We start from the raw sequence: 26972 nt of genomic DNA, 5'->3' as shown, positions 1-26972 counted from the left end.
GCCATCCCCATACTAATCAAAACGCAGGTACAACACTGCAAAATTTATTTATTTAGACAACACTACACTAGAGTTAAATTTTAATTTACAGTACTGTACAATAACAATTCAATAAACCTTTGAAAACAAATATCATCACCAAAAGTACATGACCTTGTATTTATATATAATACATTAAAAATACAAAACCACAAGATAAACATACATAAAAAACTAAATACAAGCACAACTACATTCTTAACAGCAGCAGACCCACAAAATGCAGTTTACAGTCCTATAAAACAGCACAGAATTAGACTAAAATTGAAAGTAAGTTTTTGTTCAAATTTTGAAGGCAAAATTGGACATACGTAGTGAGTGTTGCTAACATAGCTTTTCATCTATAATCTAAATATCATTATAAAATGACGCGCACACATTCACACACCGACATACACAAACATTTACCCTCTCACACGCATACTATTTATTGGTGCAGCCAAGTCTAGCTGAAATGACTAGATAATGTATGTACCTCTACGCATCCCACATTTACAAAAAAAAAATGTTAACTTAAGTAAAATTTCCATTTTCAAGATATTTAATACTGTTATATATTTAATTATTGCCACAAAAGCATTTACGATTTTCAACTGTCAAGTGAAATGTGTTATGTACGCTGGCTACCATCCAAATTAAGAGAATAATAAAACACTGATATTTGTTAATTCTTGAACCATCTTGCCAGTTGCATTCAACACATGAATACTGAAAAAAAAAAAAATTAACTTAATTATCTTGACAATCAGTAACAGATAACTAAGATGACATCTACAAAAACTTACACACAATGAAAAAAATCTTTATTCCTTGCTAAAGGAGAACGAGCCATTGTTAAATTTAACAGTGAAACTATGACCACACAGAGGTTTGAAACAAAACAAAAAAAAATTTGTGAATGAAAAATCAGCATACAAATTTTGGTTAAAGTAACTAAAACAGCTTTTATAATTATTTAAACAGAGGTTGAACCTTCGTATGTTGAATATGAGCTAAAGAACTTGCTACTGACAGGATTATGAAGCTAAATAAAAATAATATATTGTTATTATTACTACATACCTTAGTGGAGATAAAATGTGTTGTAGAGTGGAAAAACAAGTTTTACTTATTTAGTTTTTTACAAATTGCTCAGGTTTGACAGATTGCTAAGGAAGTCTTCTGGCGTGAGAATGTGAGATGAACCTGAAAAAAAAAATCTGATTCAAGGCAACTATTTAACATTCATAAGAAACAATACATATGCACATACTTGAATTTATAAATATGGCTGTATGATATTTTCTTGTATATAAACACACAGTATAAGATATAAGACAAAACAAAAATTAATTGAAGTAAATTACAACCTCAAGATCAACTGCAGTTACAGTAACTGAAAATTATTTAATAATACATACTGAAACCCTACATAATTTTAGCTAATGTTTTTATATAGTTATAAGTAAAGATGGATAGTCCAAACATTTTTGAGCCAAGTCGAGTCGACTTTGCTATAATACTGTTGACTTTTATTTTTGGTAGAGTCCTTAAAAATTTAGTTGCGCTCAAGAAATTGAATTTTTTCTTTGAGGTGTAATAAAACAAAGAGTATTATAACGTAATATGTTACAATACTAAGGGTCATATTAAATAATCCATGCAGGAACTTACTAATGAAGATCATTATTAAAACATGGAAATTTATTTAGATATATGATATTATTAAATAATTTAAGTTAATATACATTATATTTTAATTAGGGGTGTGCGAATATTCGTAAACACGAATAGTTGCGAATAGTAACTGACGAACTATTCGCATTCGTAAGTCGAATAGCAAAATTTAAAATTGTGAATACCGTATGCCCGAATATAAGGCGACCTGCAGTTTCAGGAGGCCAAACAAATGTAAAAATAATTTTGGTAAAAATCAATGTGAAAATTCATTAGACATACATTTTGTGTTGATAAATCCTTTTTGCATTTATGTATACCGCATTTAACTTTCCGTTTCACAGCTACGTATTACTATTTAGTAGTGTGGTAAACGTAACAAAGCAAACAAAGAATGCAGCTTGCCGGAACAAAACAAGTGGCTAGCTGCCATGGTGAAGCATACGGCCATGAATAACTTCGGTGACGTGACCGCGAATATTTTTCCATATTACTCTCTGACAGAGAGTCTCGTCCTATGAATTTTAAAGAATAATCTAAGATAATTATGTTGTTTGAGAGGTTTTTACATAAATAAAGAGTGGATTACTGTGAAATTATTAAAATAGCTTTTGAAGCAACGTACCAAATTCCTGTAAATATGGCGTCTTCGTGCGTGTTCGGCAATGTTCGTTTTACAACAAAGAAATATTGTGGAAAGACAGTTAGCAGCCATGAATTTCCAAACATTACTCCCGAAATGTTTTGTAAACGTAAACAATCGCTCTGAAAATAGCTGTGATATTTTAGTACAAATTTTCCGTTAAAAATCTGAAATTAAATTAACGTAAATGTTAACACGCGATTGTACACAAAGTACAAATATGATATGTGTAATAAAATTTTTCCATTTTGAGATGCTTCAACATTCGCATTTTTACTTAAGAACAAATATTTTAATTTTCAACGTTAAACAATTTTGAATTACTGCAATATTGGGTGGATTTATCGTTTTCCCCGTGTGAGCTAACGAAGTTCTTGTTAATATAAAAATCGTGAACATTTTGTTTAAAAATGTTTCTACTGTAGCTTTCAGCTTGGAACTAATGTTTGCGGTGCTGACGTCTTGGGTGCGTAAATAAGGCGACTTCCAATTTTCTCATTTCTCGTTTATGTAAAAATGGTCGCCTTATATTCGGACCAATATTTGCATCAAATATAAAATAGATAACAATTATTAAATATTATTATATATGAAATAAAAATTCATGTCCTCAATAACTCTTAAATGTGGTTTCATTCACAGAAAATATCTTGTATAAACTAAATATATAAAAACCCGTCATTGTTCAGTGTAGTAACATTATATATATATATATATATATATATATATATATATATATATATATTACAACTATTCGACTTCGAAACTATTCGCATTCTATTCGAAAATTTTACTATTCGATTCGAAATTATTCGACCATCAAAATCCACTATTCGCACACCCCTAATTTTAATATTTATAATTCTTTCAGTGGTGCTGGGTACAATCATGCATAACAATAACAGTTGGCAACACATAGTAGCGAAACAAATTGGTGAACTTTAAACTTAAACCTTCCTAGAAACCAGAGATTAATCCAACACATAAAATTCACTCTGAATCATTATTTCTGGTTGAATAATTATCTATCAGTTAACTAGTGTGTTTATACTTTTATAACTAATTTTTGTTAGCACTTTGAAATTAAAATAGTACTTGAGAAAATAAAAACAAGTACAAACTCATTTTATATCAATACCAAACAAGAAAAATATAAATACTGTTAAAAATTCTCTTTGGTATAAGATAAATTATTTGATCAGAATCAAATTATCCAGTTTAATTATGTTTAGTGTAGTAAGACATTTTTATTACAATTTTTCCTAATGTAATTTTGGATCGGAAGCAAATTATCCAGTTTAATTATATTTATTGTGTTAAGGTATTTTTATTACAATTTTTCCTAATGTAATTTCAATTTGTAATGTTATTATAATGGCTGTTTTGATTTGCAGCATGGCCATAACACTGTATTATCTTTTCTATTTCCTCCGCCACATTCTGGTGAAAGATTTTCCCCACTTCAAAAATGAAAATACTTGGACTTTTTCAAACACCATGTCACACATTCAAAAAAAAATTGTGTTAAAATGTTTAAGTCTTTTTCCCTATATACCTGTTAGGTTACAATAATTCTCATTTTTATTATTCCAATTCAACATTTGTATTCAAGAATAATGTTGTATTCCATTTGATTCCAATTTTAAAAAAAATTATATTTACACAGGCCTAAAACTAAACTATACTCAAGAAAACTGCATAAATTGTAGGAAAACAAAGAAAACTTTGCAAAAAAAAAAGTGTTAAGTGAATTTATCCTTGTATGCATTTATGCTAATATGAAAATGAGAGAATTATATAGTGGATAAAACTTATATTGAACCATAATAGTGTGATGTAAAATGCAAGAAAAGGAAAAATGTGGAAATACATTTTCTTAGACAAGTGAGATTTTCAGTTTGAAAATGTTGTTCCAACTTGAAAATAAGTCTTGACGATTTCATTCATAATCAATCACAGATTATTTGTTATATTAAAAAGCATGTAAATACTACGTTGCAGAATTTCTGAATAAATCTTCTTGACTTCATACACGTTAAACACTCTTTTCTTTTTAATAATTTTTTTGTGAACAAGTCCCGCTTGCCGTATCCATCACTAACTAATTATAAAATTAATTCATTTTAAATATCTAATCAAATATCTAATTATTCAATTTGACTTTGAAATTTCTGAATACTCACAAATCCCTAACATTAATTATTCCCCCCCCCCCCCCCCCACGTATTAAAGCGGGGGGTTGGGGGGGTCCTCCCCCGGGAAAATTTGGATTTTAAGGTGTAAAATAGTGCTATTTCAGCAGTTTTCGGTACTTAAATTTAAATATTGTAATGGTAAAAATTAGAGATGTACGAAACTGCAAATTTTTAAGTCGAGTCGAGTCGAGTCGAATTTTACAATAATTAGTTCGAGTCGATTCGAGTCGAGTTTGTAGATCATAAATTCAAGTCGAGTCGATTCGAGTCTGAATTTTTATTTGAATCTTTGACACTTAAGTCGAGCTTGAATATTTGCACTTTATTGCTAAGAGTCCTTAGATGGTTGTCTTGTTATATCATGGCCCACTTAATCAAATATATTTAAAATACAAGTACTTATTAATACAAATAATTCATTTAGGTTAAATTCTTAACTGATATAATACAATTCAATAATTGAGGTATAGAGCATAGAATAAAAGTATTTTCGAAATTTTTAAAATTTATTTAACAAATATCGCCCAACTGTGAAAATTAAAAAATTCGATATCTCCTAAAGTATTTGAAATTTCTTATATTCGCCGGCTTTAATGAAAAGAGGAATTTAAAGAGCATGTAATAAAAGTATTTTCAGATTTTTAACATTTTTGTTTCGCAAATACCGCTCTTACCTTATTTTGAACCGAACGAGTTAGCTGCGGCCTGTAGCATTCACGAGTCAATAAAAAACATTGAATATAATTTAGGCTTGTTGGCGCGAAGGTTAGGGTAACATTCACACAATCATTAGAACATATTTGAAAACTTTCACTTATGGGAAGTGTAAGGCCGTGCTACAATTGGCGCAACATTACAATAAACGTTCCCATAACAAATATAATACATTTAAAGATTATTGCTACAACACTAACGCCGTTACGTTGCCGGCCAATCGCAAGCTGGCACTTCCAAAAAATACATGCTTTTGTATTTGTATTGAATAGTTACACTTTATAAAATACTTTATACTTCATAATTAATTTTAACTTGCCACTTTAACTTGGATAGCAAACAATTATACAAAACGCAATCTCGCCGAACGTAATAGTGTAAACAAACACGGAAAAAAAATTCATGTTCGCCAACCTATACTTCCTAAAATTAGTGGAGCAAAGTTTTTTTTAAATGCCATTTCGTGATTGGTGGCGTATCAGTCGCAAACATGCGCATAAATATAACGCTACCGTTAATTTATTATTGTAACGTTGCGCCGATTGTAGTACGGATTTACTAAAAAAAAAAAAGTAATATTTCTGCCGATATTGTGATTATAAAATTTAATTCGTGTTTTGTTTATTAAAAATGTTTTCGTCTTCTTTGCTATGTGGTCACACCTGTTAAGTTGGCAATATGTAAAACTAAAATATAAATAATATGGCCGATTGTCGTCATTGTTTGTAAGTACGTGTTTCGGTCTTACGTACGTAATTTTTAGTGTCAGCCGAAGTCACGTAAGGAGATATTAAGAATTTATTGTAATTCAATTTTATTTTATTTTATCATAGAGTTTTACCCGAATTTCCTTTCGAGTTTCGCCCCGTCGAGTCAAATAAACTCGAATGCCGAGCCGAGCCGAGCTGATGCTACTCGCTCGACTCGACTCGAATTTTCGAGTCTCGGCCCATCACTAGTAAAAATTGTATTAATATGAAATTTGTTTGAGTGATGAATAAGAAATTAATTAAAGATTTGGTGCTGGGGGGGGGGGGGGTTAAACCCCTAACACACACCCCCCCCGGCTCGCCCCTGGTTGGGATTGGATATCATTTTTACCAAACCTGTGTGCTACACTACTTCAGTACTTGGCACTCACCGATGATCACCTCCCAGTTCTTGACAGCGTTGGTGACCTCGTAGGCACAGCGTATCTCCGAGAAGCACACCCCTCCCACGATGAACACCAGCAGTCTCGGCACGTTCTTCACCGTCTGCTGGCCCTTGTCCTTGTGCCAGTGGCCGTACCTCACACTGCCAGCATACACACACACACATTTACTGAATCTTTAGTCATACTCATACCGCAGAAACTATGAAAAGACAAAGTTCTTTACGACACGTATCAATCCTGTAACTTTTTCCCCCCACTTTCAACTAGTAGTTTATTAGCAATATTCAAAACTTGAATTATTCCACAAGTTTGGATAGGAAATTTTTTTTTAACTGGAAACTTAAAACAAGATGTCTAACCATAAATAACTGACAGCTTTTCATAATTTCCTTAGAATAGTGCCATGTGAGCTAACATGCAGTTTAACAATTAATGTGGGTTTCCAGCAGAGGTTGAAAATTCTGACTTCATTTAAGTCAACGCTCTCTGTGAACTCAATATTTAAAAAAAAAGGGGGGGGGGGGTTCATGTACTTATGTATGCATGTTAGAAGTTACACTAATTGGTGTAATAAAACACTAACTATAATTTTGAATGCAAATAATTCTATAAATAAAATAATAAAATGACTGTAGTGAAACAATGTTGTAAGGTATAAATGAAATCACATTAAAAATTTTTAATAAACTTTCAGTATTCAATATTAATATAAACACATGTATAAAATTAATTATTTAATCTTGTAAAATAATAAAATTAATTATAATTATTTATTAATACTAATGTAATAATTTAAAATGCACATTAATTTTACATGCGGGAACATAACCTCACTTATATAAATACACTTGATAAAAATTCTAAACACAATTTCTATCACTAATATTCACAATAAATAAATGTTTTTAATGATATGGACCAGTATTCAATGTAGAAAAAGCACCGAAAAGGATGTAGAATGGCAAAGCTCCAGGGATGAATGAGCTGACTGTAGAAATGATAAGAGCAGCATGAGAAGTAGGAATTCATTGGCTGTATAGTGTGATGCGTATTTGGAAAGAAAAATGAATACCAGAGACCTGGAGTAAAGGGGTAATAGTGCCAGTGTTTAAGAAAGGCAACAGGTAAAGATGTGAAAATTCTAGGATGACCACTTTGATGCGCCACTTTGCAAAGGTGTATGAGAAGATCTTGAAAAAGACGTTAATTAAGGGCATTGCAAGCAAATAGCATGAAGAACAGCATGGATTTGAAGAAAGGTCTACTGTAGATCTGATTTTTGCCATACAACTGATGGAGAGAAAATACGAATTTGGGAAAGATCTAGAAATGATACTCCTGGATGTGGAGAAGGCATACGACAGTGTGAAAAGACGGTGTGTTTGGTGGGCTATGGAAGAAGCTGGGATTAAGAAAGAGTTGATAAGTAGAATGAAGAGTACGTATAAGCGAAACAGCAGCAGTGTGAGAACTGAAAGAGGGATGACGAAGTGGTTTAAACAAGCCTACGGAGTAAAGCAGGGTAGTGCATTGTTTCCATTGATATTTATTATAGTGATGGAGAGAATAATGAAGAGAGTGGAGGACAAGATAGGAGAAGGATTTGGTGATTTGATGATTTGGGGAAAAAGGAGATGTAGTGCAAGAGCAGTTGAAGGCATGGAGTGAGGAAGTGGGGAAATGTGGTATGTGATTCAGCACTAAATACAGTGATGTGATGGGCATGACGAGAAACCAAAATGAAGTTAGAAGATGCACTGAAGAATGAGTAATGGTGGAAGGACAGAGGAAGATAGAGGCATTTTACTTGGTTGACCGGCCACAGGCTGGAAACAGTTGATGATGATGATGATGATTCAATAGCAATCGCTAAAGTATAAGATTTAAAAGCGCACATATAATTTTTGTTTATATGAAGCTTTTATTCATCCCTTAAAAATTTTGTTGTATGGTGCACACTCAACGTAAAATTTCACTTTCATAATTTTTTTCATAAAGTGCATTAAGAAGTATAACTTCTAAAAAATTAGGTACTAGGCTTAACACAAAAAAACTAGTCCCTAAAGGTTCATTAATTAGCGAGAAGTTCATGCAGTAAAACAGTGACGTGTTGGCAACGGCAAACACCAACTGAAACGCCGCCTACCTCGTGGGAGCGTGATAGCCCGAGGTGGCAGCTCTGCCTGCGAGGAAGGGAAAGTGTTTCAAGTCCAACTTGTCTTCGATGGCTTCCTCCATCACGTCCTTAATGATGGGAGTCCAGCGCGACATCTGGTAGGTCTGCTCCGTTATCCGCTCCTTGCGAGGCACCTGGTAGATCTTCTTGCGGTTGCCCTGAATCACCATCGGACAACTGTCGTGCAAGCCGGTCCGCATCCACTTTTCACATTCATTCTCATCAAAAAAAAAATGCACAAAATTAAAATTTAAAAAAAACACACAAAACTTTAAATTTAAATTAAACATGTCCCAACTCACAGTATATCAGGACAAGTAGTTATGTAATGTTTCAATTAATTCTTGACGTTACACACTTAAAGAGTCGAACCTGAGTACCTATTCAGATTAGTTGAGATGCACTATATTAATCATTTCCAAAATTCAGCAGTATTTTTGTAGCAGGAACCACGATACTTTCACGATTACATCTTTGAACTATCCAATCCAATCTATTCAGAAATAGAAGAAATATCAATGTGGTATTTGTTCAAAGTCTCTGTGTACCTAGTTAGTAGTTCCATGGCCGCATTGCAAAGACCTTTTATGTGGCAATGGTTGTGTGTAAATAACACACAAGCTAATATGAGTAGTATTTTTTTATCAATAACGATGAATTTGATTAGTGAAAATAATGGAAAAATTTAGTGCTTCAAACTACATATTTCAGTAGATAAACATATTGGTACCCAAGTTTATCTGGCAAATAAATGTCTATTCCCATCAGCACATTAAAAAAAATTATCAAGAACAGCGAAATAATCGCATAAATTTCTGCACAGCGTGAGCCAAGTGTGAAAAAACTTAACTGAACGAGTCAAAGTTCAAAAAGTTTTCCCTCAATTTACAATTCCCTGAAAAGTGTATTTAAAAGGTTTTGTGTTAGTCATAGCACAGTCATATACACCACTGACTAAACCTTCTTCAGGCTGCCATTTTGTACGCATGCACATGTTACTATACTCCTGATAAAGACCACCACCATGTAGTTGAAAAATTTTTTTTCATTATTGTCATTTTTGTTGAATTTTCTTTTACCCCCCCAAATTCTATTTTAAAATTATGAATAACAGCTAAGCATCTTGCCAGCAATGGGATCTTTAGAGAAAAAAAATGGGGTGATAATGAGAATGTACCTTTTAACAGAATTAAATGATGGGGGGAAACGGGAGTACACTGGGAAAACCCACTGGCTTATGGAACCTCCACCAACGATTCCCACAGGATTTACCCGGCCGGGAATCAAACCCACAACTTCCCCCAATCTCTGAGCAGAAGATAAAAAAGGAAAACTGCACGCAAAGGCAAAGGCAAAAGGGTGGCTCACGTCGACGACGACGTTCAACCCCAGGTGGGCCAGGTTGATGATGGCCTGCTTCTCCTCCGTCTTGATCTGCGCGTGCTGGACCAGCTTGGTGAGGCTCTCCTCGCTGATGCCGTTCTTCGAGATGATGTACAGGGCGATGATGCGCATCTTGTTGTAGTTGCTGATGGTCTGGTCCAGCAGGATGGGCACGATGTTGCGCATGTGGTCCTTGATGCGCTCCCCTTCAGCGTCTGTCCCCATGGCAAGGTCCTTCAACCCACCACCACGTTTCAACTACAACACTTGCTTCCTACTTCATACGTCTTAAATACACAGAAATAAAACAGGAGGTAAACACAAATTTAAGTTTATATGATCTCTAGTACCTTACATTCATACATATGCCTAGCCTAAATATTGAGGCTGCAGTATGAAAAAGAAATCTTGGTTATGATTAAGAGTGACTCAGTATTATATTTTTTTTTTTATGACGCCAGCAACCCAAACTTGGCCCACCCCATGGAATATTTTTTTTTAAAAGTAGCTGATGAAAATTTTCTGCACCCCTGGGAAACAATACCCAGCACCTTTCCTCATTCTCTGTTATTACTGTCACAAAACAATAAAATGTACGCTCGATGACCCACATTAACACTGAACGTGGCATCCTAACCTACTCAGCTATAGAAAGGGGATCACATAAATAAGACATGGTTCTATTCTCACCCAAATAGCAAATACTGCCATGTAGATGAGCTATCTGCTCCTGGCTACATCTTGACAAACAAAACTAGTCATCACCAGAAGAAGATTCTACAAGCACTAATATGCTTCCTTCTAATGATGCCAGTAATAGCAACATTAAGGTCACCAACCACCTGATGCACATGCACTAAGGCACAAATGAATTTTCTGTAATCTAGGTACGTAACTGTAAAATATCAAGAAAACAAAACAAAGTTCCTTATAACATGTTGGGTACAACCAAAATAGGTAATAAAATTTCATAATTTAATTATGAAAGCTGTAAATACATGAAAGAATGAAGTATTTTTGAGGACACAAATGGACAAAAATTAAAAGAAAAAGCGCAAGGACACGTTGCAATATAAAAGCTGGAGGAAAACACCCAAGACAGTAACCATAAGAGATAGAAAGGAAGCAGTACAAAGGAGGAAACTGTTAAGGGGGCCGCCTCATCACGGGTGTACGTGTGTGAGGCCGGATGATAAGCGTGACGCTCGCAGGTGCTTCTAGCGCGGTATAACCTCTAAGTGCAAGGCTCTGAACTGCCGCGCAGTCTTCTAGTCGTCACAGGATAACTGTGAAATTTGAGCGGTGACCGTAACATTATATTGCGGGGGAAATGAAGATAAAGGTGTAATGCAAGTCCTTAAGTGCTTTCATGAATCTGTACTAGTTGTTTTACGCCTAAAAATTACTCTGAAAACATGCATTTTAGCAATTTTAACTCTTCTCAAACTACAGTTTAAAAACTTAATCCGAAATCAAAAATACTCTTCGGCCCTCAGCAAACTCTTAAATGCTTTTTGTAAACAGACCCCACTCGGAAATCTTGAGTAGTTTTGAAGTCGCGTTGTTTTTCCTGAAGCTCTGCGCACCGTGTGTGTGCCCACGTAGGCGGGGCCCGTAAGAACTAAATGAAGCAACGTTAATCACAAACTGATCACCTGTTCCACTTTGCAGAGCTTGTCCACGTAGGCCTGGTACACCTTCATGCAGTCCTCCGCCAGGTGCAGCTGAGTCGAGTACTTGCTCAGCTCCTTCTGGTACTGCGGCATTTTCTTGATCATTTGCGAGAGGTCTCGCATGGACTGCTTGTCCGTCGCTGGCATGCGTTTCGACTCGATGAATTTTTTCAGGTTCTTGGTGACATTCCTGGGGTCATATGAATATTTAAGTATGTAATAATGGTTACGTACTTTCTACAGCCATTAATACTGAGAGAGGAAATACAGGTGCACCATCCTTTATCCGAAATTCCAAAATCCGAACAGCTCTAAAATCCGAAATTTTTTTCAAAACTTCAACGTCCGCGATATTGTTCGCAGTTGTGTGGCAAACTCAAGTCGCGATCGCGTGACTAGTGCGAGCGAGTGACTTGGCAGCACTGCGTCAGCAAGGCAGCATGCAATTTGGCAACGCCGAGGCGCTGTGTTTACCGTTTGTCCGGCAAACTAGCGCCAGTTACAGCTTTCTGCTTGGCTACGATAGGAGTTGTTTAATCGCGTTTAGTAGTTAACCGTGTTGTTACGCGAACGTGTTGCCATATTTGAAGACGGCAATGGCAAAAAGGCATTCCGATATGAAGATGGGTGGTAGCGAAAAAAAAAAACGAAAACACTTAACATTATCAATAACTCAGAAGGTGGAATTATTGTGGGAACTAAACCAAAACAAGTGACACTTCAAAGAGGCATTTAAAAATGCCATCATTTGTGCTGCTTCATCTCAGGAGAAGGAAAATCCTGCTCTCGGCCGATCACGAGACGTACAAGTTGACGGCGACATCGGCGGCGATGACGACGCACCATAAACATTCTCCAGATGTTTTACAGTATCAGTTGTTAAAAACAAATTATTTTGGCGATTGTTTCAGGTATTTATTTATGCTGCAGTGTTTATTTACGTTATGTACTTTTTTGTTTTTTGTACTATGTTGCTTGAAATCCTTTATACATCTGACATAACCTAACTTGGCTTTACTAGGCCTCCTGTATTAAAATTCCGAAATCCGAAAAATTCCGAAATTCGGAATGCTGCTGGTCCCGACCATTTCGGATAAAGGATTGTGCTCCTGTAATAGCATTATTCACCATTTACACCACAAAAAACTATCGCCACTGAAATTAAATACACCTGCACTGAATTTAATGCAGTAACAAGTAACAAGGTATCTCACATAGAAAGTACAGTGAAAAGTCTTTAATCCGGCATGTTCAGGACCACAGCCATGCCGGATTAGTGATTATTCCGGATTATCGAACATCAGTGTTGTTTTAATGGGAATACCACGTGTGAAAATGTGAAATGTCACCCGATAGAAAATGGGAAACACTGTACTGAAATGAAAACTAGGCCTGCGCGAAGCTTCGACTGAGCGAAACAAATCAAAGCTCTTTTAAATATTCAATATGACTTCGCCCGTAAATTTGATGATTGTTTTATTTGAAGCTTCGAATGTGATGCAAAGTTTTGTGACTTTTGTGAAGCTTCGCATTTGTTGCAAAACTTTAAAACACTGGATGCCTAAGAATCACTGCTTCTCAGTTATAAGCCAGATTTGTGTATTTTGAAATTTAATTTCACAAGTGCAGATGATCATAACTAAAATAAAGAGTTGTTTGGTTGGTATGATCATTTATACAAGGAAAACTATATACATTATATTTTTTTTACATTTTCCAGTAATAATCATGGTTTTTTGAAGGTACATTTTAATTACTGTTAAACATTCCCGAAAATATACTTCACAGTAGACATTGATGCAATCTGGCAGAGGTCAACAGCTGGAATCTACCAGCAAAAATCTGAACGCGAGCGGCTAGATTGGTGCCAGACTACATAAAACACCGCATTTAAGTCCTTCCACTGTGCTGCTTGACCACTTCTCTAAACTATTAGAAGATTACAAACATAATAACGAACAACACTAAATGACGTAGTAGAAACTGACTCACTGAGAAACAACTGCAATGTGCTGATGGCGAAGACCTGCCCACAACTCATCGTTTTCATCCAACAATACTTCCTTCTCCGGGGCACCTGAAGTGGCTTCGTACCTGCAATATTAAATAATTAACAAAAGTCACTGCAAAAATTAACTTTAGAAACTCCAAAATACTTTGGAAATTTAAATGGGGCAGACAACCACCAACATGCCTCAGCTGTTCATTTTCCACAAGACTTAGCACCACCTGTGAATATGTATTATGTTAGTTTTAATTATGTAAATAATTTTACAATGCAGATTTTCTCAAAACTGAAAGTAAAATCCTATATGTAGATGTATACCATACAACTAGGTAGTTTCATTTGAATTTCAAGAATTAAACCACACCCGACATCACTGATCTCTGACCTGCCAAGCTCCCACAGTAATTTTTTTAGATTTGAATGCCATCATACAAATAAAATAAGTAAACAAAAAATCACAAAAATAAATTTTTGCATATCAATTGTTCATAAAAAAAAACAGATACAAATGGAGATTGAGAAAATAAACACCTTCTAGAAACTTATAAATAAATACAATACTTTAGATTTTAGAATTGAAAACAAAAAACTTTTAAAGGGGGAGGGTACTCGGTTATCTTACGAAACAGTGGCTCAGTAACTTGCTAAAATGGGTTTACTCAATTCACCATTCACAAATACATTCTCAACTAAATTTTTGTGTTTTTTACTTCAACCAATGCTGTGAGATAGTACTGTGGTAACACACTGGGCTCACATCCCAGAGGACGCTGGTTTGAGTCTCACCCCAGCCATACTGATCCCGCCTTTTCATGGCTCCCCAAAATCACTTCAGGCGAATCTTTTAACAGATATTGGTCGATTCCTGTCCCGATACACCTGGCTTGTGTCGTGTGTTACTGTCTGTGACGAACTCACAGTCAACGTGAAGCCCAAAAAAGTGTAAATAAATTTGACTCATTAAAAATAATACAGAATAATGTTAATAATAAACACTTATAAAAATAATAATGGAATATTTCTAGAGAATCTACAGAGAAATCCTGCACAGCAACCAATTGCCATCACTCCTTAGCAAACAATTTATGTAGCTGGTAAGAAATGAGGTTTATGCTACATTCTGGAACATGGCCATGCCGAGCCAGCAATAGTAAATAGTTTAGCGAGAATAACATGTGTAAAAATTGTTACATGTGAAATATAACAAGCTTGAAAGCAGGTAATACTATACTGAAACTAAAACAAGACAGTAAGAACTACAAACACCGGCAGCACGGTAAAGCTACCAGGCGGCCAGGGTCAGCAGCCGGAATCCTCCAAAAAATAAAATCTGGACGCAATCGGCTGGACCGGTGCCAGCAGACCACAGGACGTGCGGAACCTCGGAATACTTTCCGCCGTAGTCACAAAGCCCGCGAGACTCACTTGTACACGTCGTTCTCGATGGGCAGGAGGTCGTAGGCCATGGCCTGCAGCGTCAGCTCGTGGAGCAGCGGGGAGACGCAGTCGAAGCCCCGGTCCAGGATCAGCAGCTGGGAGCGGGCCTTCTCGGGGCCCTCCCCCATCGTCGGCTCGTCCGCCTTGTACGCGTCCAGCTTCTGCTGGATCATCTGGGCCAGCTCCACGTTGCGGTCAAAGTCGCTGCGACAGGGCAGACCTCTGATAGTAGAGCCGTACGCAGGGGGAGAGGTGATGGGGATATATCACACACACACACACACACACACACACACCCTCCCCCCAGAAATCCCAAAAATATATGTAATTTCCACCAATAAACGTAAATATTTTGAAATCAAACATCAGGGAAAGATGGTTCTATCCTCTCCCCCCTTCAAAAAATGAAATTTTGCATGTGCACCTGCCTGATAGCCACACACAACACACACAACATACACACACACTCGCATCATACAAAATATAAATTACCGTTTTTTTAATCATCGTGAAAATGTTACAAAAATCCTTCATTAAGGCTCTGTCTAACATACCATGGAGGTTATTTCATTATCTTGTCAATAATATTATTTAATAATTAAATTAATAATGTTTTCTGGTACTATTGATAGTCACACATTTTATCCATTCAATAAAAATAACTAAAACATAGAAGACCTATATGGACTTTAATATAATGTTAATGGTACATTGACACTAACACAAATTGTATTAATAAAATTGTTCCCATTCTTTTTCAATTACTCAATCTTTCAGCTCGATTTTAAAGGACTCTGGTCATCTAAATAAAAATCAGTGGATTCAACTCGACTCTAAGGTATTATTACTGAGCTTAGCTCAAACCAAAAATTTGCAGACTCATGCATCTCTATGTTTATGTTTCACCACATATTTAATAACTGTTATTTGAAAGCTGTAAAAAGTCATGCAACTGTTCATAGTTATAATCACCTTCATAACAACTTACAGCCTGTAAGTAATGGAAGACTCTCTTCCTCATCTATTTCATTAACAACTTAACTGGATAAAATATAGCTTTCCAACCGGAAAAATAAATTATGAACACTCCTTTATGTCACTGTTTGTGAATATATAAAAAAAAGTTTCAAGTTATTCTCTATGTTTATGTACTTATACATAGGGGCCGGAAAAATTCGCAATTTGCGATAGATGCGATTTTTTTGCGAATTTTGAGGTTAGATGCGATTTTTTACTAATTGTTGTTATAAATGCTATATTTGCGAAATCGCGGTAAAATTGCCATTATCGGGCGAAAAACCACTATAGAATGCAACAAAATGGCTTGAACACACATTCCTCAAAGTATTTTTTTTGAAAATAGCCACCATAACACAATTACCGTAAACAATAGCTTCTGACAAGGCTTGTTGAAGGAATAAAATCCGAATCCTAACCTTTATTTATAAAACATTCCTTAACCAAATATCACGCATGATAGTATAGAATAAGTAATTTTGTAAATTTATTCTTTACGATTTACTCAAGATACCGTTGAATGTTGTTTAGAAAAGAATGTTCACACTACTTATCGACGCAGTTATTTTGTTTTGTTAGATCACATCACGTTCGCCTACGTTCGCCATTGCATCGTGTGTTGCCTGTTCATGAAGAGTATCTAACCTAACAAAACAAAATTTCCCGGGAAGCGCATCACGGAAACCAACAACCTAGAAAATATCTAGGTCGTTGACGGGATCGTAGTGAACTTGCAAAGATAAAAATGAAAATATTTTAAATGCTGAAAACTACTACAAATATTTTAGTACGCGGTTTTTTACATTCGTTGATAATCACTTTAGTCTTCAAATTTTTTTTCTGATCAATATTTTACATAGGGACAAATCATACATTTTGTGGTGCACATTTAGCGTACTGAAGTTGGTCAACTCGAATCGTCAGTTTGTTTCCATCTGAAATTACTAGTGGTCAAACGTTTGTTTACAAATACCGTTTAATGATTTTGGTTTGTGTTAAAATTCGTCATAATGGGTATAAACACTATTACAACTTCTTGTATTGTTATGTAACTTTAATATCTTATGCAAATTTCTCAAAAATAGATGCTAATTTCTGGAAAATAGATGCTAATTTTCAACATCATAAATGCTAATTATGTAATAAATAGATGCTAATTTTTCCAGGCCCTACCTTATACATAATTAACATTTCAAATTGTGACAAATTTTAAAATTTGGATGCTTATATTCTGATTTTTTGAGAATAATACAAACCAAACAAACTTTTATTTGGCACTCAAGCATTCATTCACGTTGAACATTAAATACCCTCTTTTATCGCATAATTGTCGCACTCGCATAATCGTCGCACCTTTATTTTAGGCCATCAAAATTGGAATAAAAAAACTTCTCTCTTAAAAGTCGCATGATGTTTTTGGTCCCGCTATTAGATGCCGAGCGCTTTTTGTAGGTATTTTTAAAGACTTATTAAAAGTTAATTCCTTTATCTAATCGTCTGCATCGCCGCGGTGTTCCGGTGTAGGTATCTTTGTCGTATAAAACAATGTATTTTAAAGTAAAAATCTAATATTTATTCGGACATTACCACTTACTTATTTAATTAAGGGAAATACGAAGCTGTCTGACGTGTAAATTTTCTTTTAAAGATGTTTTTTAACGTTATTTCCTTTATCTGACCGTCTGCGTCACCGCGGTGTACCGCTTATAAACATGTAGCCAGCACTAATTGGCATCATTCATGTTTGGTTATGTTGCCTCCCATATAGAGCGCGTGCACGTAGTCGAATATCGATATCTCGCCGATTGCATGCAACGTGCACACTCTGTCGAGTGCCAAGTTAACTACATTTGATGGCCCGCATTCTTTCGTGGCAAGTGTGTACTGCGACATGTTAGTTCACGTCAGATTCAAGTGGCTTGCGTTCGCATTAGAGCTTTGGTTTTTCTATTTAAAGTTGAAGAAAGGTTTTGTTTAATGAATTATTATTATAAATTGTTTGCTCTTGTATACTCCACCTTTTTTTAATAAACGTACTTTCCATGGACAGGTTTTGTTTTCATGAATAACTTTACCTAACAAATTTTTTTTTCCCTGCATAATTGTCACACCCCTACATTTCAAACTTGATTTTAGAATAAAATGTGCGACGATTATGCCAGAAAACACAGTATGTTATGACTTTTGTTATACATATTAAAATCAAAAGGAAATTTTTATATTTTAGCGATACTGATAAAGATAATGCATACTCGCACGACCCTTTCAAAGAGTGTTACCAGTGCTTGCTACTCACCAGCGATAACGCACGGAAGGGTACTCCCCTAGCGTCGCGCACAGCGTAGCTATCTGCTCCGCAATGCGCTCCATGTTCGCAGTGCGGCTGCTGGCAAACGAGGGGTTGTAGTAGCACTGGAATGTTTCTGGAGAATCCAGGGAGAAAACCTGCACAGAAACACATTTCTGTCAATACACAGTGTGATCATGAACTAATAAAAATTAACATTTTCACTACACTTTAGCGCTCCTGTCGAATATTTTTGATTCAATCCAGTAGAAGATGCAAGTTGGGGCTTGAACGAAACTAACTGTGTTTTAACAAAAAAACAATGTTTACCTCTGGCTTTCAAAAACTTACGTAGAACTACAATTCTAAAGCAACTATGCTTCTGTCACGATTATATTTATAATAAGGCTAACATGGAATACTCCACATTTTCTAAAGCCAGAAAAGACATAAAATTACAGAAAAAGAACTGTATGCATATTATATTATAGTACAGGCTGTCAATTAAATTATTTGTGTTAACAACACTGATTTAGGAGACCCAGCAGTTATAGCTTTACAACCACTTTTCCATTTAAATTGCCAAAACCATTCTGCAACACATTAGAGCCAAAAGCTACCACATTCCCCAGAGGGTCAACTTCACGCTACATTAGCACAAACACAGCTGACAATTCATCTATGAAGTACAATAACACTAACAGTATTCATGAAGTCTAGAAAATATACGTATGCCTCAAGCATTAACAAGCAGAGAGGAAGAAACAGAAAGTAAAGTGAAATAATCCAACACACCACCCTTTTATTTTTAGTTACTCAAACTTCAAGTTTAAATTGTTTAATTTGAATAAGCACTACATAATACACAAATTAAATGCATTATATTAAAAAAAAGTTTTTATTTTAATGATTTTACCTGAAAATCTTTTTCCCTACCTTAAAAAAAAGGTGGTGGTTTTTTTTTCAATCAATATCACAAATACATATGAACAAGACTACACAAACGATACTAAAAAAAGCCATGCAAAATTATGTTACAACAGACTGTACATTCATACATGCTTGTAGACACTCCTGCACTCAAAATGTAACAGTTGTGCTACAGCTTACTATTCTGGCTAGGCTACGATTGTGGATGTTTAGATATGAATTCATCATACTATATTGAACATAAACCACATGTACTTTCACAGGTAGTTTTTAATGCTAGACCCACTAATGAAAGTCATCATAAAACTTTCTTGCCATTCTGTGTCATATTACTTGTATAAAAACCTAAAAGAACATCTTGCAAAATGTCAAAGTCATTGGTAAAAACAAATTTTTGTTTGTATTTGCAACATGGTTAGTTTATATTTTAAAATCATTTTAAGAGCAATTAAATTTGATAATGCAAAACATTTACTGACTGTATTAGCAAGCTAATAATATTCAATAACTCAAACAACTTTAATGCTCACTCAGCCAAAAATAACATTTATTTAAATATTTTGACAAAATACAGATACTGTCAAATGAGTTTCTTTTCTGGTACACTGAAAATTGAAACAACTAAATTTCACTGCACAGTACATGTTGGCTTAGCTAGCACGACTCTACATCAATATACTGGTTCAGAGATCAAGAGCAGTGAAGAGTTCAACATACCACTACATGATATATATGCACATGTGGAAAAACACTTTCGCAATCTCACAAACCTGGCTTTCGTACGGCAGGAAAGCAATGTTGATCTCTTTCAACGTCTTTATCTTTTTCGCAGCAAATGATTTGCACAGCTCATTGAAAAGTTCCTCTGCGCAGACTGTTAATGAAAGATGTCACACAATTAGAATGGCAAACACCTACTTAGCTGGTTACATATAAATAATTTCATGACTGCATATTATCTTCAAAAGATATACTTAACATGTTCTTTAAATAATACAAAATTTCATTCACAAAAGTAACATTGAATTACACAAAAGTAATTCAACACACTATAATCACAAACAAAAACAGTATGAACTAAAATAAGACTCAATATTCCAGTAAAATACTCTTTCACAGCAAAAAAAAAAATTTCATTGTTTAGTTCCTGCATTCACAGACAATATAAATACTAATTTTTTATTAACAAAAACCGCAAGCTATGCATGCCGTGTTGCTGGTATCCCCCCCCCCCCCCCCTTCCATGTAATAGGTTCACAACAGTAATACAAAATATACTCTGTTAAGATGTGGGTTATTTCCTATGCTTCCAGTTAGTTCCAGAACTTATACAAGATATGCAACAAAAGAGTTATGATAAATAAAATATGTATTAAGGTATTAGTAATTATATGCACAAAATCAACTTCAGGTTAGAGAGCCATATGATACCAGTTAAGACTTCAAGAAAACACATGCCATTTGTTTGCTAAAGCATATAGGTCACTAAAATATTCCCAATATTAAACTATTTTGAGATTCTGAAACATATTGCTTTTAAAATAATTTAAAAAAATTATATTGCTAGATTCATGTAGCACTAGACCATTTACTTTTGCAGGGCCTCAATATTTAGCGAAAGAGCCTTACTGAGGAAATTGGAATAGCCCCCCAGAAAAAAAGTGTTTCGGGGGTCCTACCCCAAAACTTTTGAAGAATAAACTCTTTAAAAAAAATTTTTTGAGCAAAATACTAACTTAAATTTAGACTCTGGTTTTGCTAATTTATTTAAATGTTAAAAGTATAACATAAATTAAAATAACAAACAAAATTGTTTAGTGTTATTAAAAATAGTATAAACTAAATTTGCATCAGCGGGGTCTTCAATTCAACTACTAATATTTTAAATGGCAGGTGCGTCTGCATTAAAAGGTCTGGGGTTGCAGTTGCCCTGCTTGCCCAGTCCTGGAGCTGCTCAAGATAATACGTTATTTTGTTAATAATATAGCAATACTTATGTGTCAAAGTCCGAATGAATGTAGCTGTAGAACCTGTCAACCTGTCAAGAACTTTGTTATAACTTGCTGCTGTCAAAGATTAATAAAAATTATGCTAAAAAAAAAGTCAAAAATGTTTTAAATTAGTTCATATTATGTAGAATTTGTTCACAATCACTGGATTACCACTTTCACACACAAATAATTTTTGAAACATTACATCACTTCCTTTATTATGCCTTTTCAAGGCCCTCATGTATTTGCAAATAATCGATAAACACACTAAATGCAACAGTATCTTAAACAGGAAATATTAACCCATGTAAAGGCTTCTGCACTGCACACCCGTCACCACACACAAACCACAGAATGTTGAAAACCATGCTCCATCAGCACAATGTAATCTGGACTAGTAATCACAGCTGCAAAGAACAGGTCATCACATCAGTCAAGCGAAAGCAACTGAGCAGAGGCCACTTTCACCATCACGTGCTAGAAGTGAGTCGAGCGCACAGTCTAACATCACAGTGAACTTGTTACCTGCTCTTCGTATGCTATGAAGGCAATATTAATCTCCTTCAGGGTCTTAATATACTTTGCAACTGGTGCCAGACACAATTTATTAAACAATTCTTCCGGGCATGCTGAAACAAGAATATTTGATGCTTAACACCTATTACCATTCCAAACCTAATTTACAGGATAATATGAAAAAATATTTTGATAAAATAAAATACGAGATGATTACATTATATTTAACCTTGATATGGATACATACTCTGCCATTCTACAAGCAAATATAAGTAAAAAAAAATAAATTCCTGTTCCAAACTGTTAAAAAACACCTGAAGTGATTATTGTAAAATACAACCCACTATAAAACTGGAAAAACAGTATTGAAACTAAAACTGACAATAACGAAATACTCAGAACAAACTAAAATCGTAGGCAGCACAGTAATGCCACCTAAGAGATAAAGCTAAACATCTGGATTCCAGCTGAAAAAATCTAGATATGAGCGGCTCGATTGGTGCAGGATTACAAAATACAAATATGGCAAAAACTTTACAATCTAAGGTGGTGTGGTTGTCATTGGTAAAAGCCCAAAACAATGATGAAGTAATTTTATCATCGTTCTGAGAACGGAGTCCTTCAGCTTTGCACTGTAAATTGTAAGCAACCATTATGGGATTAACTTGCGAACAGTAAATAATTATTTTCATCTTTCGATACCTTGTTTAAAATATTTAACATAATGGAAATCACATAATTCTATGTACATATGTACTACTGGAAAATAATTCCTTCACAGGTATGCTTTGCAGGTTTGCAGAGTGATTAGAAAATGCATTATCAAATTTTTATTTGCTTTTTTTTTTTTTTAGATCACTCCTCTCCTAGATAATTTGGTAATGATGTAATATAACAAAATGATCCATCATTATTTCACAATAAATAAAACAATTAGAACAGAATAATATTTTTAGTAAAATATTTAGTGATGATCATGTCCCATGTAAGTATTTCATACAAGTAGGCTAAACAAACAAAAAAAATGTTTCTCGAGCTTGTTAATGTCACAAGAGCAAAACAGACATACTCAATCATCACTTTATCAGAGAGACTGAAAGCTATTTCAATATACGGAAGAGTGAGAGAATATTCACAATAAAATTTTTTTTTTCTACATCATCTTCCTTCCCACATAAATTAAAAATTGTATAACACCTCAAAAACCTTTTAAATCTTCAGAAGCATGGGTAAATAAAAAAAAAACACTTGCAGTACCTTCTCAACGGTTACGAATCAAGCACGCAGTTTGAAGGGGAAATGTTGTTGATCACAGACCTTCAGTGAAGTAGACGTGTGCGCCGCGGTACATGGCTCTGTTCGGGCTGCTGAAGTCCTGCATGAGGGAGTGCACACTCTTCTCGCTGGGCGTGATCAGGTACACTGCCTCCATCGTGGGCAGCGGCTCTCGCTTCTTGTGAATGTCCTCCACGACTGCAGGCAAAACATCATTCAGCACGCTGGCCGCAAACTGCTCCGGAAGGAGCCCCAATCAAATGTTGGGGGAAAATTGTAAGGTGGCTGCTTTTCCATTAAAAAAAAAAATTTTTTGAACACTACAGATGTTCCTCTACTTACCCTGAAAACAGTGTTATAAAATTCCTACTGGTTTCTGAGAAATTACCATTTTTATTTTGTTATATGTGTGCATTCACTCTGCTGCGGCCATTGTGCTTCAACAGTTTAGCTGAGACTGTTTCTCCACGAGAGACTGGCCTGATTGTTGTCGCCACTATACTGTTCTCTTGATACTAGTTGGTTAAGTTTTGTGTTTTATCACGTAATTTTCTTTTGTATTTTTTTTTTTTTTTACGATGGTTACTTGTTTGAAAGCTGGCTGATGCAGTAGTTTGTGAGTTACTTAAACACTGGAGAGAACCAGATACTTGAGCGTGAGGAAAGACACTTTATTTGGTTAAAATGATGTTGCCATGCAACAGTATTGGCTTGTATATTTTTCTGTGCATTTTTACAATAGGAAATTACGTCACATGAGAGCCAAGGGCGGCCATGGAAGCAGTCACAGTCTGTGCGAGGTACCGAGAGGTCGCGTGTCCGGCGGTGGCTCACAATATAATCATGTAGAGGAAGAGACAATTTTGCAGCTGTGGCTGAGGCGACACCTAACTTTATTCCTTTTTGAACTTTTTTAATTAGAATTTGTTCAACCACAGTCATTGGTAAAAGCCCAAAACAATGATGAAGTAATTTTATCATCGTTCTGAGGACGGAGTCCTTCAGCTTTGCACTGTAAATTGCAAGCAAACATTATGGGATTAACTTGCGAACAGTAAATAATTATTTTCATCTTTCGATACCTTCTAACAATAAATTTTTGTTTTTACATCAAAACAGATGTTTTGTGTGACCCGTTTGTAGTTTTGACATTTATTTGTTTTTGCAGTGGGAAAAATGGCGGCCACTGTGATGTATGAATTTTTGTAAAGAATAAATCTGTAAAAATCTGTTTGTGTCAGCGAGACATTATTTCAGTAATTAATCAACAACAGTAATTTTTATTTAGGGAATATAATTTTTTTTCAACATTCAATAAAATTTTTAAAGTGTTTATGTAAGTGCACTCTAGAATAAATGTCAACTAGCCGGAGGTCCAAAGTGTGTGACTTAATGAAAATTGTTCTTTGTCACACACCCTCTTTCTATGGTAATATAATCAACCTTCGTTGTCTGCTGTGCCTTCTATTGCAAAATGTGTGTTCATAACCACCCCACACAGGCGTTTCCGGGGTTAAGGGATTCCATAATACATCCTTTCCCTCTTTCAACAAGTAACTCTGCAAAAGAGAGATAGCCCACTTTTTGTTCCAGCAGTCTAAATTAAAATAGGTAATTTCCTATTGTCTTAGATTACCAGTAAAAAGAAGAAAAAAAAGTTGAATAATAAAATGCAACTATAAATTTTTAGCAGATTATGGCTGTTTCTGAATACCTCCTTAAAGGCCTAAAAAGGCATTTACGAAAAGTAACCAGGTTGGCAGTTTACAGTAAAACATTTACACTGCTCATTCTAAAACTTATTGATCAGAAACAGATTAGTCATGTAAGAAAAAACTATTAATTCATGATCAAGCTAACTCTGTCAACTCTGGGCTAACCCTGCGTGAAGTAGGGAATGTTGGCTGTACCAGACAATGCATGCAAAAATGGCGCTAAATTTTGCCAATGTCAGCAAAACAAATAATTTAAGTTGCAAACTGTGGTTTATAAATGTATTTACACATATTTTTTTATCATAAAAGTTTAATAAAAATTCCAACTTCATTACCTAACATAGGTATTCTTTTAAACAAACGCCAAGAAATATTCTTGCTTTCTATCGTAAATAAACAGCCATCTTACTAACTTAAACTATTTCACAAGCTTTTCAGCTAAAGACAAATTTTTTAGTACGATATATTAATAATTATTCATCATTTTAAAAATAATCATCTAACAACAGAAAAAATATCATTTTTAATTTTTTTCAAAGTTTAAATTTTGAAATACCACCATGTACAAATTTTAATGGCTAGAGTAAACATTGTCACTTGAGAGAGTAAACATAGTTAACTCATGCCACTCACATTTCTTTAAAGCCTGTGATTCCTTAAAAAATTGCACCTTAAATGATGTCAGCCATTTTTGTGATAGTGTATGAATGGTCAGTAAGGTTAGGTTAGCTACATTAAAAATACTTTTAAAAATTGTGGATTATTGATTACTATTTGAAGTATTTTTAATATAGCTTGAACATTCTGTATTATATGCTACTGACGTAGAACGAGTAAGCAGTAAATTTTGTGAATTTTTGAACTGTTCGGGCCTTGGAATCGACTGGTGTGAAACTTAGGTTTTCTCAAGTTACTACACTAAAACACAATGGTGGCGGCCACAACATTACACAGGCTACCTAGAATGTAAACCCATAAACGGCAATTTATCTAAACCAGTTGGAATTTGCGAATGCTGTTTTAAAGGTAAATTGAGGAACATCTGTAGTACTGAAAATTAAAGTCTTCTGAATTTTTATTCACGGAAAAGCTGCAGCGTAATAAATTTCCTATTTTTAGTCAGCCACTGCCTCTCCCCACTTGCCACAACAAAATTAAATCGGACTGGCTACTCCCCCTGACAGACACACGATTAACAGATACGTAATACGTACTTGTGATTCCCTCGGCAGAGATATCATGCATCTTGCAGCAAGCAGACACCATCCGCATGGCCAGCTGGTCAACCACCAACACCCTCCACTCCATCCCCTGCCCCGGCTTGCGCTTGTTCTTGATCACCTCGTTCATTATCTCTGGACAGACATACCTGGCGGTCTGAGCCTGTTCCACCACACGTTATCTACAACTTTAACAAAAAATACTCAAGGGTTTCAAAAACTGAGATACAAACACAACTCCCTAATGACACGGTGGAGGAATGGTCGTCATTACACTCCCATTAGGTTCACCTGGGTTCAAGTCTTGGCGAAGTCGAATGCATATTTTTTTGCAAGTGCTATACGTGGCGGATGGTCACGTGCGACAGTGGATTTTCTCAGGGTATTTCAAGTTCCCACAACCCATTAAATATAATACAAACCTTTTCAGTCGGAATTTTTGTTTAAAAAACAAGATGTTTGCTGTTCAATCAAGTTCAAAAGAAACCAATTTCATTCCTTTTTAATACGATTCCAAAAAAGCCCCTAAACTCCACAATTACCCAAAATTTTGGTTGTAGCCAATTAATGAGCCCAACTAGGAGATCTGAATATTATTACGTTACATAATGTATATTTCCAGTAACTAGAGGAATGGTTATTTATTTGACATTTCTCCTTTCGGAGATGAAGCTCCGAGCTAATCGATCAACCCGCCCACTTATGATTCACCATCGCATCGTGATCAACTAAAGCAACGTCGTATTTACATTAGTCTTACATATAAACTGCAATTGAAATACTGTAGCAATTTTTTAAACTCACTTTGCCCAACAACGTTTTTCAATGCCATTTTAGACTACCAGAATACACAATTTTAAATCTCTATTGCGTTAAAAGTACAAGTGTCAAAACGTCAAACCACTCTACTTCATAGACTACACAAAACCATTACAGAAGTG

General features: G+C 35.0%; 1 protein-coding gene across 3 annotated transcripts; it reads right to left on the bottom strand.

Annotated features, from left to right (window-relative positions):
- Nucleotides 1-31: 31 nt before the first annotated feature.
- Nucleotides 32-26972, bottom strand: LOC134534952 (protein ROP). Of its 3 annotated transcripts, none has more exons than XR_010075559.1 (13): nucleotides 26836-26972; nucleotides 26026-26166; nucleotides 23139-23294; nucleotides 20085-20188; nucleotides 18394-18542; nucleotides 15069-15284; nucleotides 13628-13729; nucleotides 11618-11825; nucleotides 9948-10196; nucleotides 8550-8737; nucleotides 6389-6543; nucleotides 1102-1224; nucleotides 32-747 (listed from the first exon to the last, which is right to left on the bottom strand). XR_010075559.1 is itself a non-coding variant. In XM_063373702.1 (12 exons), the coding sequence occupies exons 1-12, from the start codon at nucleotides 26861-26863 to the stop codon at nucleotides 1160-1162; spliced, it is 1761 nt and encodes a 586-aa protein (XP_063229772.1). In that variant the 5' UTR covers nucleotides 26864-26971; the 3' UTR covers nucleotides 32-1159. The 3 variants fall into 3 exon arrangements, 1 of the variants encoding a protein (XP_063229772.1); XR_010075558.1 differs by lacking the exon at nucleotides 20085-20188 and adding an exon at nucleotides 21831-21934 and having other exon boundaries at nucleotides 26836-26971; XM_063373702.1 differs by having other exon boundaries at nucleotides 32-1224; nucleotides 26836-26971.

The sequence above is a fragment of the Bacillus rossius genome, chromosome 8 (genome assembly GCF_032445375.1).
Source record: "Bacillus rossius redtenbacheri isolate Brsri chromosome 8, Brsri_v3, whole genome shotgun sequence".
In the NCBI taxonomy this organism is placed as follows: Eukaryota; Metazoa; Arthropoda; class Insecta; order Phasmatodea; family Bacillidae; genus Bacillus; species Bacillus rossius.
Note: the sequence above shows the minus strand (reverse complement) of the source record. Positions and strands in the feature narration are given on the sequence as shown.

Excerpts from the sequence above, each read along its gene's own strand:
- LOC134534952 (XM_063373702.1), bottom strand. The coding sequence starts at position 26,863 with ATGGCATTGAAAAACGTTGTTGGGCAAA. Across the intron at positions 23,295-26,025 it reads CTCTGCCGAGGGAATCACAA|TCGTGGAGGACATTCACAAG; the intron begins GTACGTATTACG and ends TTTTGCCTGCAG. Across the intron at positions 11,826-13,627 it reads CACATTGCAGTTGTTTCTCA|GAATGTCACCAAGAACCTGA; the intron begins GTGAGTCAGTTT and ends ATATGACCCCAG.